Consider the following 14,724-nt stretch of genomic DNA (forward strand, 5'->3'; position numbering starts at 1 on the left):
AGTGCCCCACTTTCACAAGGGAATATATGTTTAGAGTCTCCGATAGACACGGTTATGCTGCGGTACGGATAACAGGTGATCACAGTGTGCGACTGAAATGGCAACTGAAAATAGACTCGAAAGTTGAAGTGCGCCGGGCAGTACGATTCTTCTGGGCAACACGTCTAAATTGCGCACAAATTTACAGTGGAATATTGGCAGTTTACAGACCAAATGCAACGCCTCGTCCAGCCCCGTACTGAAATGAAGTCAACAATTTGACCAAGGCCGAACAGATGTGGGTGATGTTCACAGAGAAATACAGGTCATGCATTATGAGATTTACATCTCTTCGGCAAGCTGAAACAATGTCTAGGGGGAAAAACATTATTCCATTGATGAGGACGTTCACGCAGCTGCTCTCGAATGGCTCCGTGACCAAAGAGCGAATTTCTGTAACCGAGATATTGAACGAATGATAGAACGTTCCGGCTATTGTCTTCAGGGATTCTGTGAACATGTTGAAAAATAGTGTAACGTATCTGTGTCGCTTTGAAGTGTGGTGCACCATTCAATAGTAGTTACCTGCCCTGCCATAATAATATGTACCTTACGTTTTGAAGTCCCCTTGTATGTATTCATTAGATTATAGGTTTGTTCCGTATCTAAAGAGAGGCTAGGATCCAAGGAAGTGTCATGGAGTCACACTGAGTGGCTTTGCCGTAACATTTAAGTATAGGTCAGCAAGTTGTTATGTTCCATGGGTGTACTGATGGCTGTGCGTGTGCCAGAGGGTCTGTGAAGCGTTATAAGTGTGCGAGTCGTGTTCCAGAATATGCCTTTTACGTTTAATGTGGCGACTGTGAGCCATGACACCGGCATATTTCTGTCACTTCGTTAAAATTAGCTACAGAGATTGCTGGTGAACTTTTGGTGACCTGAAGATGTTTATTTAGAACGTACCTGAAGTAGAGCCGTTGTGATTTTTGTCATCATTTACATTATTCAGCTGTGGAGCACAAAATGATCAAGATTATACTCCATAACCTGAGATACCTCGGGTTACCGCTGCAGGTGCTATACCTAGACCAGTGGTCGTCAAACTTTTTAGCTCAAGAGCGAATACTGACATTGAGAGGCGGCACCCCGGGCAGCATATGTACCGATCTTATTGCTAATTGGTAACATACTACTATGATATGAGCCCTCAATGGACTAGTTGTACTAAGGGCGTGATAATTTGGTTGTCGCTTCCCACGGACTGCTCGTTAAAAGTTAGCACCTTTCCGAAAACTTTGTGTCGACTGTTCTGTGTTTCAGATTGCTGCCATCCTCAGCGACCTCAAAGATATGATATTGTTGGCTAGATGACAATGAGTTGCCGTGTTGTCTGCGTGAGCGCATGGTTAATTGATTATGTACTTCTGTTTAAATACACTGTAAAATATGAGACATGATCACAAATGTTTACTAAATGTTTTTAATGTTATTGTTCTTCTCCGATTGAGTTATATTAAAACAGCCTTAACTTAATTTTACATTCCTTACTGCAAATATCTTCCGCATTTGAAGACGACCATTTCCAAAATGCGTGTTCCCGAATCCGTATTACCTGCGTGTTGTACCATAACAGCTGACCAGTATGAGTGACGAACGCCCATAAGTTATCGGTACTGTAAGACTGACAATAAAACATTCCCCTCTCACATCGTCTAACCCCGCAGTGGCCGCACTACTTACCCCTCTGTCCCTGAGATAAGCGGCCAATCTTACATAGGGTTGTAGAAAAATATCCACTACCAGTCACAATAAAAGGTTGTTTATTCGTCACACGACCGGTTTCGGGCTTGCGCCCATCTTCAGGTGTTTATGCATTCATGTACATGTTTGTACTGTTGGAGATCAAAAAAGATGAAGCACCATTATTACAGTTATGCTGTGGTGATAGTTTTGCCACTTAGTTACACACTTATGGTTATTTTCACGTCCATATATCAGTTTTACCAAGTATAGCTCCATATTACACTATTATGATGTGCACTCGTGAAATACACTATGTTTCATCTTTTTGATCGTGTGACGAATAAACAACCTTTTATTGTGACTGGTAGCGGATATTTTTCAACAACCCCGTAAAGGAACAGTCACGGAGTTCGACAGCATCCACTATGGATAAAATTCATTCAGTCTTACATAGTTCAAGGCTGAATTCACCAAAATCTATTAAACTTGTAGGAATTTTTCTTTGTTTCTGAGCAGGGAAACTACACTCTTAAGAAGCTCTCGACGTTAGTTGATGTTTTTCGATTCGGCTGTCAGTTGCTAGATGCATGTTGTTATAAAATGCGGCTGAAGACCGCTAGCCGCACAATTACTTGATCTGGGTCACATGCTGCCTGCAGTTTGACGATCACTGATCTAGACGGTAATCATCATAACAATGTAGGGTTCATATTACTTGCAGCAAATGTAAAACAAACGCAATAGCGTAATGTGCTTGTTTAGTGGCAGCAGCGCGCGAAACTCACCCAACGTGCCGGGCAGGTAAGGACAACTGGTGACGTGGTTGAAGTTCTGCGACTGCATCTCTTCCTGATCCGTCTCGCGATGGTAGAAATAGTTGAAATTGGAGACGATGACGGGCACGGGCAGGGCGATGGTGAGTACGCCGGCGATGGCGCACAACGAGCCGACGATCTTGCCCCAGACGCCGACGGGCCTGCAAGAGGTGCGTCGTGAGCGTGGGCGCGAGTGCGCGGTCGGCCGGTGTCCGTGTCTGGGCAAGCGTGATCTTGTGGTCGTGTCGGGAGGAGGCGAGAGAAGAGAAGAGAAGAGAAGAGAGAAGAGAAGAGAGAAGAAGAGAGGGGCGTGGGCAGAAGGCGAGAGAGAGGCCGGGAGAGGGCGAAAACTGGGCAGAAAGAAGCCACAACAACACACGCACCAAGAGTCCACAACACCGAAAGCAACACTTAGAAGAAAATACCAAAAGAGAAATAAAACAACAAAACTCAGCAGTGACAAACAAAGTAATGCACAGCAAACCAGAGGAACTGGACACGCACGTATTGTGCCAGTGTCTACTACTGCAGCCACATGCTATATATACGGATGGGAGTGCGTATTTGGTGTTTCCATCCAGTGAGACGTAAAATACGGTAGCAACAGCATCAGAGGCAGCGGTAGCGGCATTCAGTGATAGCGAGGTTTGTTTCATGTCCCGATTGAAACAGATTTCTCCCTCTGCACATGCAGCGTACACAAACATACACGAATGAGATACAACACCACTGCCAGAATTACACACGCACACACACTAAACGTAACTGTAAGTCATTCAAGCCAAGAGCTAAAACCGCACGCGCAAACTTGAGCTCGTATGCTGAGAAAAAAAAAGACTTGTGCTCACATGCATTACCACTACACAGTGCAAAGAAAAGAAAAAAAAATCTGCCAAAAAAAATATTCTCTCTCTCATTTGTTTTCGCTCAGCGGAAAGAAATGATATGGAGAATATTCTTCTTTTTATATTAATAAAGACATTCCACTTAGAAAATTCTTTGTTTGATTTTCAGTTGCTAGGTTTGCATGAAATTTAATAAAGAATCAACCACATCGACGTCTATCAACCAATATTTACAAGCACGAATACGATAATAGGGGCCAACGTTCGCACGCAACATCAGAAACATCGATAATAAGATATATGTATACATATATATATATAGTATGTATATATAGTGTAGATAGGGCTGTGGTTCAACACGTATAATAGAGAAAAGATAGACAATGAATAATATAAATAGGGCAGAAGATAGAAAAGAGTTAAAGAGATGATGAAGAGATGTGGAACTGGGGCAAGGAAGTTTACCGTCAAGTCAAGTCATGAAGCAGAAACGTAGAGCGAGCAGCCGTACGCACCGCCCGGACGGCGTGCCCCTGGCGGGCAGGCTGGCCGCGAGAAGCGTCCGTAAGGTGGGTAGCCCGTCTGCCAGGGGCGCGCGCCCTACCACCCAGCACGGGTTCCCCACAAATGTCCGCGGTCCACGACGCGCCAACAAAGAATTTTCTTCGTTTGCAACACAGTGGTTTCTAGTCCTCTCACTACTAACTCTGCTCTCTGTCTTAATTAAAAGTAATTAATCTGAAACACCTGGGTATTTTAATTATTAAAGTATCTGGCATTGCAATCTACTTGGAGGGAAAAGTAAAAATGTATATAATGAACTAAATCGTGAATGAAATTGAGTACATCATACGTCATGTCACCATAGCCAACGGTTGTCATCGTTACAACGGCCCACCAGAACGCGTCCGGTATCGACTTGAAGAACGAGTTCTCCGAGCCGGCTTCGGCGAAGTATACGGCGCTCGAGAAGAGAACCACACCTGTAAGATACGGAGGCAAGGCTGAGCAACTGGGTTACCTCATATCACCATAGCCCACGGTAGTCATGGTGACTACCGCCCACCAGAACGCGTCCGGGATCGACTTGAAGAAGGACTGCTCCGAGCCGGCCTCTGCGAAGTAGACGGCGCTCGAGAAGAGGATCACACCTGCAACAGCCAGACGCCACACACTGCTGCGGCCAGCTGAGCCGCTCTCCACCATTCACCTCCACCTCCCAGGCGCCGCGCCGCTTAGCTGCTAGCGCCCGCTCAACGCCGGCTCCCTATTCTACAAGTGCTGGGGCTGGATGAAATCCGTGACCGCGCATTGTACATCACGAGAACGCACTGCTAGACTTGTTCAAAAATTTTTGTCCGCCACAAAAAATGACTCGACCCATAGGTATGTTGCTATTGGGTTGTGTGTGTGTGTGTGTGTGTGTGTGTGTGTGTGTAAGAATGTGAATGTGTGAGGGCAGGTCTCGCAATAAAAAAATAATTTGTCTGATTGTGCTCGGTTTGATTTAATGTGACCCTTTACCCTGCTAGTAGCGAGACTGACACGCTGAGTCTACTTCAAGAGTTCCCACGCCTGCAATCTCTCCAGTAGTCACCACGTCGTGCCTCATATACCTTATGTTTCACCATTACCTGCAATAAAATGAGCGAAGTGTATAGTACCAACGACCACACCTGTCCATAAAATAAACGTTAAGTGGAAAGGCTAATTAATCTAGGAGAGGCGAAAAACCTGTATGACGTAAGAACGTAAACAGATTCTTTATTTATTCTTTAGTTAGCCTTTGAGAATGATAAACTTGTTTAGGTACAGCAACAAGTTTGAGAAAACCAGATCAAACGAAATTTTTCAAAACAACGTTAATTTTTCCTATTTATATCTTAGATCAATTAGCTTTCCCGCTCCAAATGTTCTGATGAACTTCCTGGTCAAGTTTGTTCCGGGTGTCCGGCAGGATTTACGATTCCATACCCCTGCACTATATTTCGAGGACTGATCTAGTGATTTTCTGGCTAGTCCTGCGGGAACGGTCTAAGTTATCGGTTCCATCGCTAGAACATGACTTTTGTGCAACAGAAAGGAATCACTCCGTCACCGATCCCCTTCCCATTTTCTTGTCATTCATTACTGAAACAGTCCACAGCACACACTGCCTTTGTTACTCTATCATTATTAATTATTATTATTATTATTATTATTATTCTGCAACTTTACTGTAATCAATGCGCTTACACACAAACACGGTCGGTCATCATTATATTTAATACTCTGACAACTCCTTTATTTTTACTTAGGCACTAATAGTGTTGTGATGTTGTTTAATCATAAACTACTAGGCCGGGTAGTGTAATATTCAATGTTGGTATAATTGTAGAATATGTTTAGTTAGATGAACTAGAGGGTCTCATGACCCTGTTAACGTCAGGAAAAATGCATGAATGTAGAAATAATTTATATGCCTATTTGTCAAGTAAGACTCTCTTTTACTTCAGATGTGGCAGTAAAATCTCCGAGCAAAGACTTGGATCGGTTCTCCAATAGCATTGAGCAACAGAGACAAACGTTATATATGTATCATCTGAATATGAAAAACAAAACGTTAATGCGCGTAACTATAGAATTTAATGAGTATATTTCTGGACCCAATAGAGACAATTTTAATGATGACTTGAAAGGTGGAAAAGTGTATGCTATGTAACACAAACGTAAACATTTGTTCAGAAACAGACTAGAGTGCTCGAGCCATAGCTGTATAGTCCAGTACGCTGGAAATAACCCAAGGACGCCATTTTTATTGACGATATTAACAGTAATAGCTTTAGCAGCGCGACGTAATTTGCCCAGTTTTATAGAAAAAGAAAACTCTGTAATTAAACAGTATTACACAGTAACGCTTCCAAAATTTAGGGCTGGTTTCGTTAGAAAGAAGAGAACATTGTTACAGAAGGAGTTCTTACTGAACCAATGTGATGTATTACTGCACAAGTGTTACACCACAACAGAACTGGTGCTGTAGTTTTCTCTTTTCTGAAAAATGTTTATTCCATGTGGGTTGTCTTTATTGAATAACATTAATTCTGAAATTTATTTTCGCAAGCCCATAACTATAGCAACAGTTAAGGGCTTATGATATAAGGGGCGTTCAAAAAGTGCGACGAGCCGGAGGCATAATTACAGAAACCAGTACCTGTATGTTAGAAGTATTGACCCTGGCTGTTGAGACACTTGTCTCACTGGGACACAAGGCGGTGAAGGACTGTCTCATAAATTTCGCGGAGGTGCGATGTTAACCAGTTCCGCACGTCAGTTGGATGTCGTCGTCCGAGGTGAATCGGAAAGGTTATGCTGACGTTCTTCTTTGACCAAGATAGCCCCTTTCTGATTCACTTCCCGCAGCACTTGATCACAGTGAATGCCCAGCGTTACTCAAAAACCTTGACCACCCTACGCCGAGCGATCAAATCAAAACGACCTGTGGGGTCATTCTGCTCAACGACAATACAAAGCCTCATGCGACCAACACAGTTGCGGCAATCTGCAGAAATTCAAATGGGAGATTGTCGGCCACCCTCCATACAGTCCGGACCTCTCTCCCTGTGATTATGCCATTTTTGATCCCTTTACAAAGACTGTGAGTGGCAAGCGATTTACCTCCGACAACGACGTCCAGCTGTTAAGTGCGAAACTGGTTAACATCACAGCCCCGGGAATTTTATGAGACAGCCATTGACTGCCTTGTGTCACAGTGGGACAATTATCTCAACGGCCAGGGTTAGTATTTCTAACATACAGGTACTGATTTCTGTAATTATGCTCCTGGCTCGTTTCTTTTTGAACGCCCCTTATAGATGAGAGGTTATTTGGAACAGCCGAAGCTTTCCTAAGCTGGAAATAAAAATCTGTCCCATACTTTCGAAATTAGTGTTGGGGCAGCTCAAGGTCACCTCATTGCTGTCCTGGATGACGTTTAAGATGTGTATTTCTTGCCACATATGAATTTAGGGCACTCAGTGGTGAGAATGTTTCTGTATTGTGTAGATGATTTTGAGTAGTGTTTATGTATAGAGCTGCCTTAGTGTAGGTAGAGATTTAATGAAGGGAGGGAGGGAAACCCAGTACCTGCACATAACCCACTCCTCTCGAAGAGTATGGAAAGTACCGCCAAGCGTTACGTCCCCGTCCGAAAAACCGAGCAGCATCAACTATGACACTAGTCTCACTTCATGAGACACTACGACGTTTTAGAGGTTATCCCAAGATAGTGACGCAAGGTCAGGTAACCAGGAACTTCGCGCTATTATTACTCCTCTACGTTTCCGTCAAATACTGCTTCCGAAAATTTATTACACTAACGTGATTCGAACCCACCACCTTCGAGTAGAGTTATACGTGTGTCTCAGGTTAAGGAGATGGGTTTCTCTCTGCAAGGGACAATAATTTTTGAACATCTGTCGTACGTTGTTACACGAAATGTATCTGTTTAACAAGCACATTCTTGGTGTTTGCAACTCACGTCAGTTTCTCCGTGAATCATGTTTTATTTGACTTTCATCAGAAACAAAAGTTAGGTTTTGAAAATATATGTATCACCTTACTCGAAAGGCAAAGCGAGAGTCTTAATAAGCCGAATTTCTAGGCGGTAAGCGTGAGGTCTATTACGTGTCATCCACCGTAGCTTCACTAGAGTGCAGAGAAAAACCGTATTCCGCGGAGAACTTGTTCTGGCACCCGACAAACTGATTAAAATATGAAAACTCGTCCACTGAGAGACAATGGAGAAAGAAACACGGGAAGCGGTTGTCAGAACGGAGCTCAGACACCCACGTTTGACTGCCAGGCAGAGCAGCTTCCCTGGTTGCCACGGCAACGGCGGAAGCCGTGCGACGTCATTGGCTGCTGGCCAGGCGGCGATCGTTACGTCACCTGGGGAGCCAAGGTAACCGGGGCGCGGCGTTGCCACGCTGCACAATGCGGAACACTGGGTCACATCTCCCATTGTCCAGACAAGCATTCTTCTGAGCTTCAGTCTGGACGCGGGTCCCTACTAAGCCAGCGCGCGGTCTGCGGTCCTGGCCCGGCGGCAGCGCGTGCCTGGGCAGGCTTACCCCCGTCTCGCACCAGCCGCTCCAACTGCTGCGCCCCCTTGCAGCGTTCAACCTTTCTTCTTGTTTTGCCCTTGTACTAAGGAATTTTCAGTTAATCGAATATTACAATTTCTGATACACACACTCGGAATATTTCTTAGCACAAATTAATCAGTAGTAGAGCATGCGGCGTGTTCTATGCACTAGCCATTTGCCAAGTGCTTGTAAAGCAGCAAATTGCTTCGCAAATCTAATTTTAACGTAAGTATTTATGTGGATGATAAAAACGCTCATACATTCTTTTGTATTCTTTCGCAGTTATACTGGACGAACACCAGTATAATCTTAGGAAAGAATAAGTGAGAATATTCGTCTCCTTACGTCTCCTCGTATTTTGGTTAACAGCTTCTCATACCCAGATAAATTTCTGTGTTCATTTTCCAGATTATTCTTACTATGTGAACGATTTAATTCCAATAAAGAGGAGGAATTTCAAAACAACCACAAGATGACGTTATGTTACGAAACAATGCTGATCTTTCAGCTTGTAGCGTGAAACCGCATACAGTATGTACATTTGTATAAGTACGACACAATTCGCACTGATCTTTGACACTTTTTTTCCTGTACTACTCTCGGATGATAAGCGAGAAGAATTACTACTTGCATCTGTACGCGGCATGGTCTCTGAGGGTGTGTTGAACCTACCAATGCCCGATGTTGCCTTTGATTTGTGAGGTAATTATGTCGTAGCGTGTGACGTCATGTTTGCGCAAACAGTGATCGAAGACGACACTGGAAACATTTATTTTGCTCGTATATTACTTTTGCGGAATGTAGGTTGTGGTGACATTCTGATCTATTAATCTCGTTTTTACACAGGTACGCCACCCCGACATATTTTTCAAAGGAAAGCATTCCCCGTTGTAGGCTGTAAATTTTTTTCCGTTGTGTTGCTATTGGCCAATTTCGACTGTGTATTCATTATTAAGCAGTATACCGACTATCTCTACGCAACATACCGCAACAGATGTAACATCCTGTATTCTACTTAATAACGACTATACAGCCGAATAGTCAATACCAAATAAACGGCAAAATTTCACAGTCTATAATGCACAATGTTTTCTTTTGAATTATGATCTGCCGTGTAGACGGAGAACTAGATGAAGCCAACGAATGTGAATACTAAATCTCAGTTATGGTAACTTAGTCATCTGCGGCGATGAGCAGGACGGCGAGTGGGATGTGGGCAGCATGGAGGAGATGGTCCCGTCAGGGACGATTGAAGTCATAAGTACAACGAAAAAAAATCTACTTTTACTATAGTTTAGTTTTTCAATGGGACCCTCTAAGAAGGATGGAGCTATACCATACGCAAGTGTTATGGGCGACAAGAGATAGGCGACAAAGTGAAAAGATATTTGAAAACAACAGTAATATTTCGGGAGGAATGTGAAGTAATAGAACCAATTCACCACTCACGTAGCGACATGTGTAGTTGGCTAGAACGACTGGTTATGAAAGTACAACGTTAGCGAGGAACGAGAATGTAATAATCCGTGTGGAACTGCTTTGTGACCGACGCCTAGTTTCGCCTCTGAATCAGGTTAAAACGTGACGGTTTGGTTGAGTTGTCGAAGCCAATGAACGTGATGTTATGAGAATAACTAAAATTTTTTATACTGGTGCGTGTTTTGCGCTTACTGAAATTCGTCGAGTGAATTATTGCCGTTACTCGGATGACGTCGCTGGTCCAAGTAGACTGTATAGGTAGGTTCAATATTTCCGTCTTTGTTACCTGGTTCCCGGCCCTCTTCAGAGTCATATGTGATGGAGACAATAAAATTATTTTGATGCTTGACTATAATTTTGGTTTTTTAAACTTATCTCATAGCAGATAACCAAGTAAATGTCTTTGCTCCAAAGATATTCTTGTGACATTCTTCATTACATCCGAAACACTGTCGTATGACTGGAGAGGGAAGGTATAGACCTGCTATTGATTGAATTCCTTCAGACTTCTTGTTTAGCGTTTGTTACTGAAGATTGCAAACACTCCGGATGTAGTCGACAGCACGTCATCAAGTATGCTGTGCGTGGTCTCTTTCGCAATTGCATCGAGCGTAGCGGATAACACACTGCAGCAGTATGTGATAGAAGTGGGTTTGAGATTCCTCTCTGGCCATCCAGATGCGGGGTATTCATGGTTTGGGTAGGCACACACTGCGGCGCAGGCTATACAGGGTAACGCAGAACATTGCGGCAAGTCTTTTGTGGTCCACGGGCTCCTACATTGTCCAGTCACATTAATGTGGCCATCTCAAAAACCTGAATAACCACTTTTCGCTAGGCGCGCCGATGCGAGACATGCCGGAAGAGAGTCACTAAGGTTCCGAAATGTACAGACAGGGATTTGGAGCTGTGTCAACTCGTGCCGTGGTCGGCTGTGCAAGGTTTCTTGGTTGAGGATCCACGGCGCGAGCAGCTCGATAGCCATGCTTCCACAGATTCTCGACTGGATTTTAATCCGCTGAGTTTGGTGGCGAGGGAGCGCGGTAAACTCACCCTGCCGCTCTTCACACTGCGAGCTGCTGGTAGACGCCATCGTACAGAGGGAAAAAAACCCAGCATGTTGGAGTGGACATGGTCCCCAAGGACATAAGCACAGTGGTCTTGATCCATCGTTGATCCACTACGACGGGAGCACCTAGGGAATGCCGCGGAAACGTTCGCCAGACAATAACGCTCCGACGACTGTTGCAGAGTGTTTACTTTCAGACGTTTCTCGCCGTGCACTCCAACGGCCAGCCATCTGTCCGATGGAGCATAAGACGTGATTCATCTGAAAAGGCCACCTTCACCACTCAAGGTCGTCCATTTGCCGTGTTGACGTGCAAATTCTAGCGCCTTAGTCGCCGATTCTGCCATGCGTGGCATCTAACCATGGCGGCAGGCGAACAAACTTACCCCATTCGGAAACGCTTCCACCCTTGGCCAGAAAGCCAATGATGATGCTTTTCTGAACATAAGATAAATCGCTCCGTTTCCGTATTACAACGACAGCACTGTTTTCCGCGTCCAACCAAACATGCTCGCTTACTGCCATCTGCAGTATTTAACTGGTTATTGCACGTTGAAGTCGATGGTAGGCGGTTGTCAAATTAATGTGTCTGAGCTGTATATATATATATATATATAGCGCGGCCACTACAAGATGTCAGGTTGCCGCGAGGGTTTACAAATGAGAACTTGCCGCGAGAGTGAAGAGGAGTGGAGTGGTGTGTGTGTGTGTGTGTGTGTGTGTGTGTGTGTGTGTGTGTGTGTGTGGTTGTGAGGGACGGGGTGGAGGGAGGGGGGGGGGGAAGCGCCACTTCCCTCTTGCAGGGCTGGAAACCTACACCCGCAATTTCTGCTTGTGCAAAAGCAGTACTATAGCATTGTCGTAGGGATCGCTGAACACTGTGTTGAACTAAGATTACACTCTTCACTCATTTGAAAATGATGAAAGAAAACGAGCAATTCACAACACAAAGTAACGAAGAATACGCAAATCTTTCGGTTACGGTTACGGTGCAAACGCTTGGTGACGTTAGCAGCGTCATAAATTAGATAGTATAGGTCTGACGCATTACAGTTTATCACGCAGTCATACTCGTAGTTGAAAGCACTCCGCTCCTGAAACTGCCAAGATATATAGTCCTCAACATAAAACAGTGCGAGTGGAGGCGCTGGACAGGACAGCATAATACTGCGACTGCTCTACCTGAGCCACTCAGTTTTCGAGACAGTTTACTGTGCCAATGTCACGTGGTTTGCATTGGAAATGGAGGACCATGTTATTGAAGCAGTTCAGCCGTACGTGGTTTCGTATGAGCAACCTCGTGCAACTGACTCCGATCCCATCAAACTAGTAAGTAAACCGTTTATTAGAAACTTCAGACCTCAGTGCAAAATCACCTGATCTTTTTCTCTTGTTCGTGTATCTGCCTTTCCATTCTGAATCCTTCCGTTTCTAAGTATCATACAATAAAATAAAAATATCACTTTCATTATCACAGTCCTAACTAAGGTTCACGAGTTGAGTCATTGCTTCACAGGCAAATACTGTCTCCCAATGCGCCATCACACTGTATCGCGTAGCTTTTCCCGTGCTGCACTTGCCCTGCCCTACCTTACCTTGGCTTTGCCTGCGTCATAGTGTGCGCCTGGCCTCAAATCATTTTGGGTTCAATTTCACATCGTTCCTGTCGAGATTCTTGGTTTGAATAGCCCACAAGACATTGACTACTACGTCTGTGATATTGCTCCGACCCTGATGAACTGGACGGCACGATAAAATATTAACTTTTTTTGTGAAGCTTTAATACACCTTTCGAAGACTCTCCAAATAAAATAAAAATCTCCATTTCCATCCCCGCCCAAATGCTGTAATAAGCCACATCGCTTTGTAACGTGTCTAGCAGTGTACCACTAATGTTGGACTTCGGCAGGACTCTTAGCTGTTAAACAAAACCAACTGTATGAGCGTTTCTAAGCATCCACCCCTAGGAAAATATAAGAACTGGGCTTTCAGAATTACAGTTACAACTCAATATTTCACTATAAATATACATATAAAAAGAGCATATTTTAAACAGCACAAATAGCATTTATTGAAACGGCTCTGTATTGTGCAATGTAAGTAAACTGACGAACATAATGCAGCTAGCTTTGTACAACAGAATATTTTTGGCTGTCTTAATTTCCATTTCTTAGCAAGTTGTTGCCTGTCGATGCAATCTGTGTCATGCAGAAAATAAAATTTTAAAGCGAACTTAATTTTCTTGCTGCTTTGGCGTGTTACATATTTTTCTTTTTGAATAAATATTTGCTGAAAATGCAAGGTTTTGATTTTTCTTGGAGATTTTGATATTCCAACGCTACAGCCATGTAAAAGATTTTGTGAGAGCTTCTCAGTAGCTTCAGTACTAAAATTTCAGGTATATCTTACAATTATTTATTATAGGTTTGTCCACAGTCTGTGAAAGAAATCTCTTTCATTGTTGCTCTGTGGCTAGCTCAAATCTTGTTGAACATGACAAATGTCGTCATTTTGGTACATTAGATAAGATCAAGATTTTCGCTTGAAGCTGGAAGTGCGTTGTTCTTATGAAACAATAAACATTAACTTTTAATTTTTTCATGATGTAAGAGACAACTCCTTTAACTTTACCACAAACATGTACGCCCCTTACCATTAAAAAGTTAATGTTTAATCTTATTAACAACTTTAAAAATTATAAAATAAAAATAAACCAATAACCTATGACTTCCATTATGACGAAATAGTAATAATTATCACAGATACTAATTGTAGTACAGAATAAGGAAATATAATGTAAGAATTATGATACGTGGACATTTATTCAATCATGATTTGTACTTCCTGATGAGACTGAAAAATAAAAACCAGCTCTCACTGAAGTTTAATTGATTATAACAATGATTTTCCAATAAGATTTTAAGGAGCATGAAACACGTTTTCAGTATTCATGCTGCTGTGGTGACAGAAGCGTATTTCGGGCGAAGTACTGTTAAATAGAAAAGAACGCATACCGTAAGGCTAGTCAAGTGCTATGATACATACACTGTTTGCCCGTGTATATAGTCTTTCATTAAAGCAGAGATGGTTTTAAGAGAACAAGAAACGCATAGTGATACACAGGGAGAAAGCAAATATGGCATTTTTCATAATTACGTCACGTATAATTTGCTCAGTCTTCAGCTTCTTTTCGTGTCTTCCAGACATATAAACAGGGCGAACATTAATAAAACCGACAAACTGCAGGGATGGACTACTGACTGGGAATGGAGGAAAAATGGTCTAATGAACATGTGTACGGAAATGCGTCGTAGCCATGGTAGGTGGCGCTGACGAGTAACAGTTCCTCACCACGCGCCGTCTGTTGCTTGTGTGTTGCAGGTTGTGTGACTGACCCAGTGTACTGTAAGCAGGAGAGTGGTTAGGTACTCATGTAGGAACCAGCCGAGATGGTGTTTGTGTACGGCCAAGCAGTTGGAAACGGTCGAGAGGCAGCACGCGTGTATCAAAAGAAGTACTTTCACAGACACCAACCACATCACACAACCTTTCAAGCCCTTATTGGGCTTTTGTGTCGTCATGGGTCCTTGTAGACAGATCAGCGTGCGGGGAGGCGGCAGAATGTGCGTACACTAGATTTGGAGGACCAGTTTCTACAGGATACTGAGACG

The 14,724-nt window shown here is 43.4% G+C and overlaps 1 protein-coding gene across 1 annotated transcript in view; it reads right to left on the reverse strand.

Annotated features, from left to right (window-relative positions):
* Positions 1-14,724, reverse strand: part of LOC126188518 (potassium voltage-gated channel protein Shaker) — a 1,090,690-nt gene that overhangs the window by 259,624 nt on the left and 816,342 nt on the right. The window contains exons 8-9 of the mRNA XM_049930120.1: positions 4,404-4,533; positions 2,508-2,698 (exon numbers count right to left, since the gene is read on the reverse strand). Of these exons, the coding sequence (XP_049786077.1) occupies positions 2,508-2,698; positions 4,404-4,533 (321 nt within the window). The remainder of the gene's footprint in view (positions 1-2,507; positions 2,699-4,403; positions 4,534-14,724) is intronic.

This window comes from Schistocerca cancellata, chromosome 5, assembly GCF_023864275.1.
Source record: "Schistocerca cancellata isolate TAMUIC-IGC-003103 chromosome 5, iqSchCanc2.1, whole genome shotgun sequence".
NCBI lineage: Eukaryota > Metazoa > Arthropoda > Insecta > Orthoptera > Acrididae > Schistocerca > Schistocerca cancellata.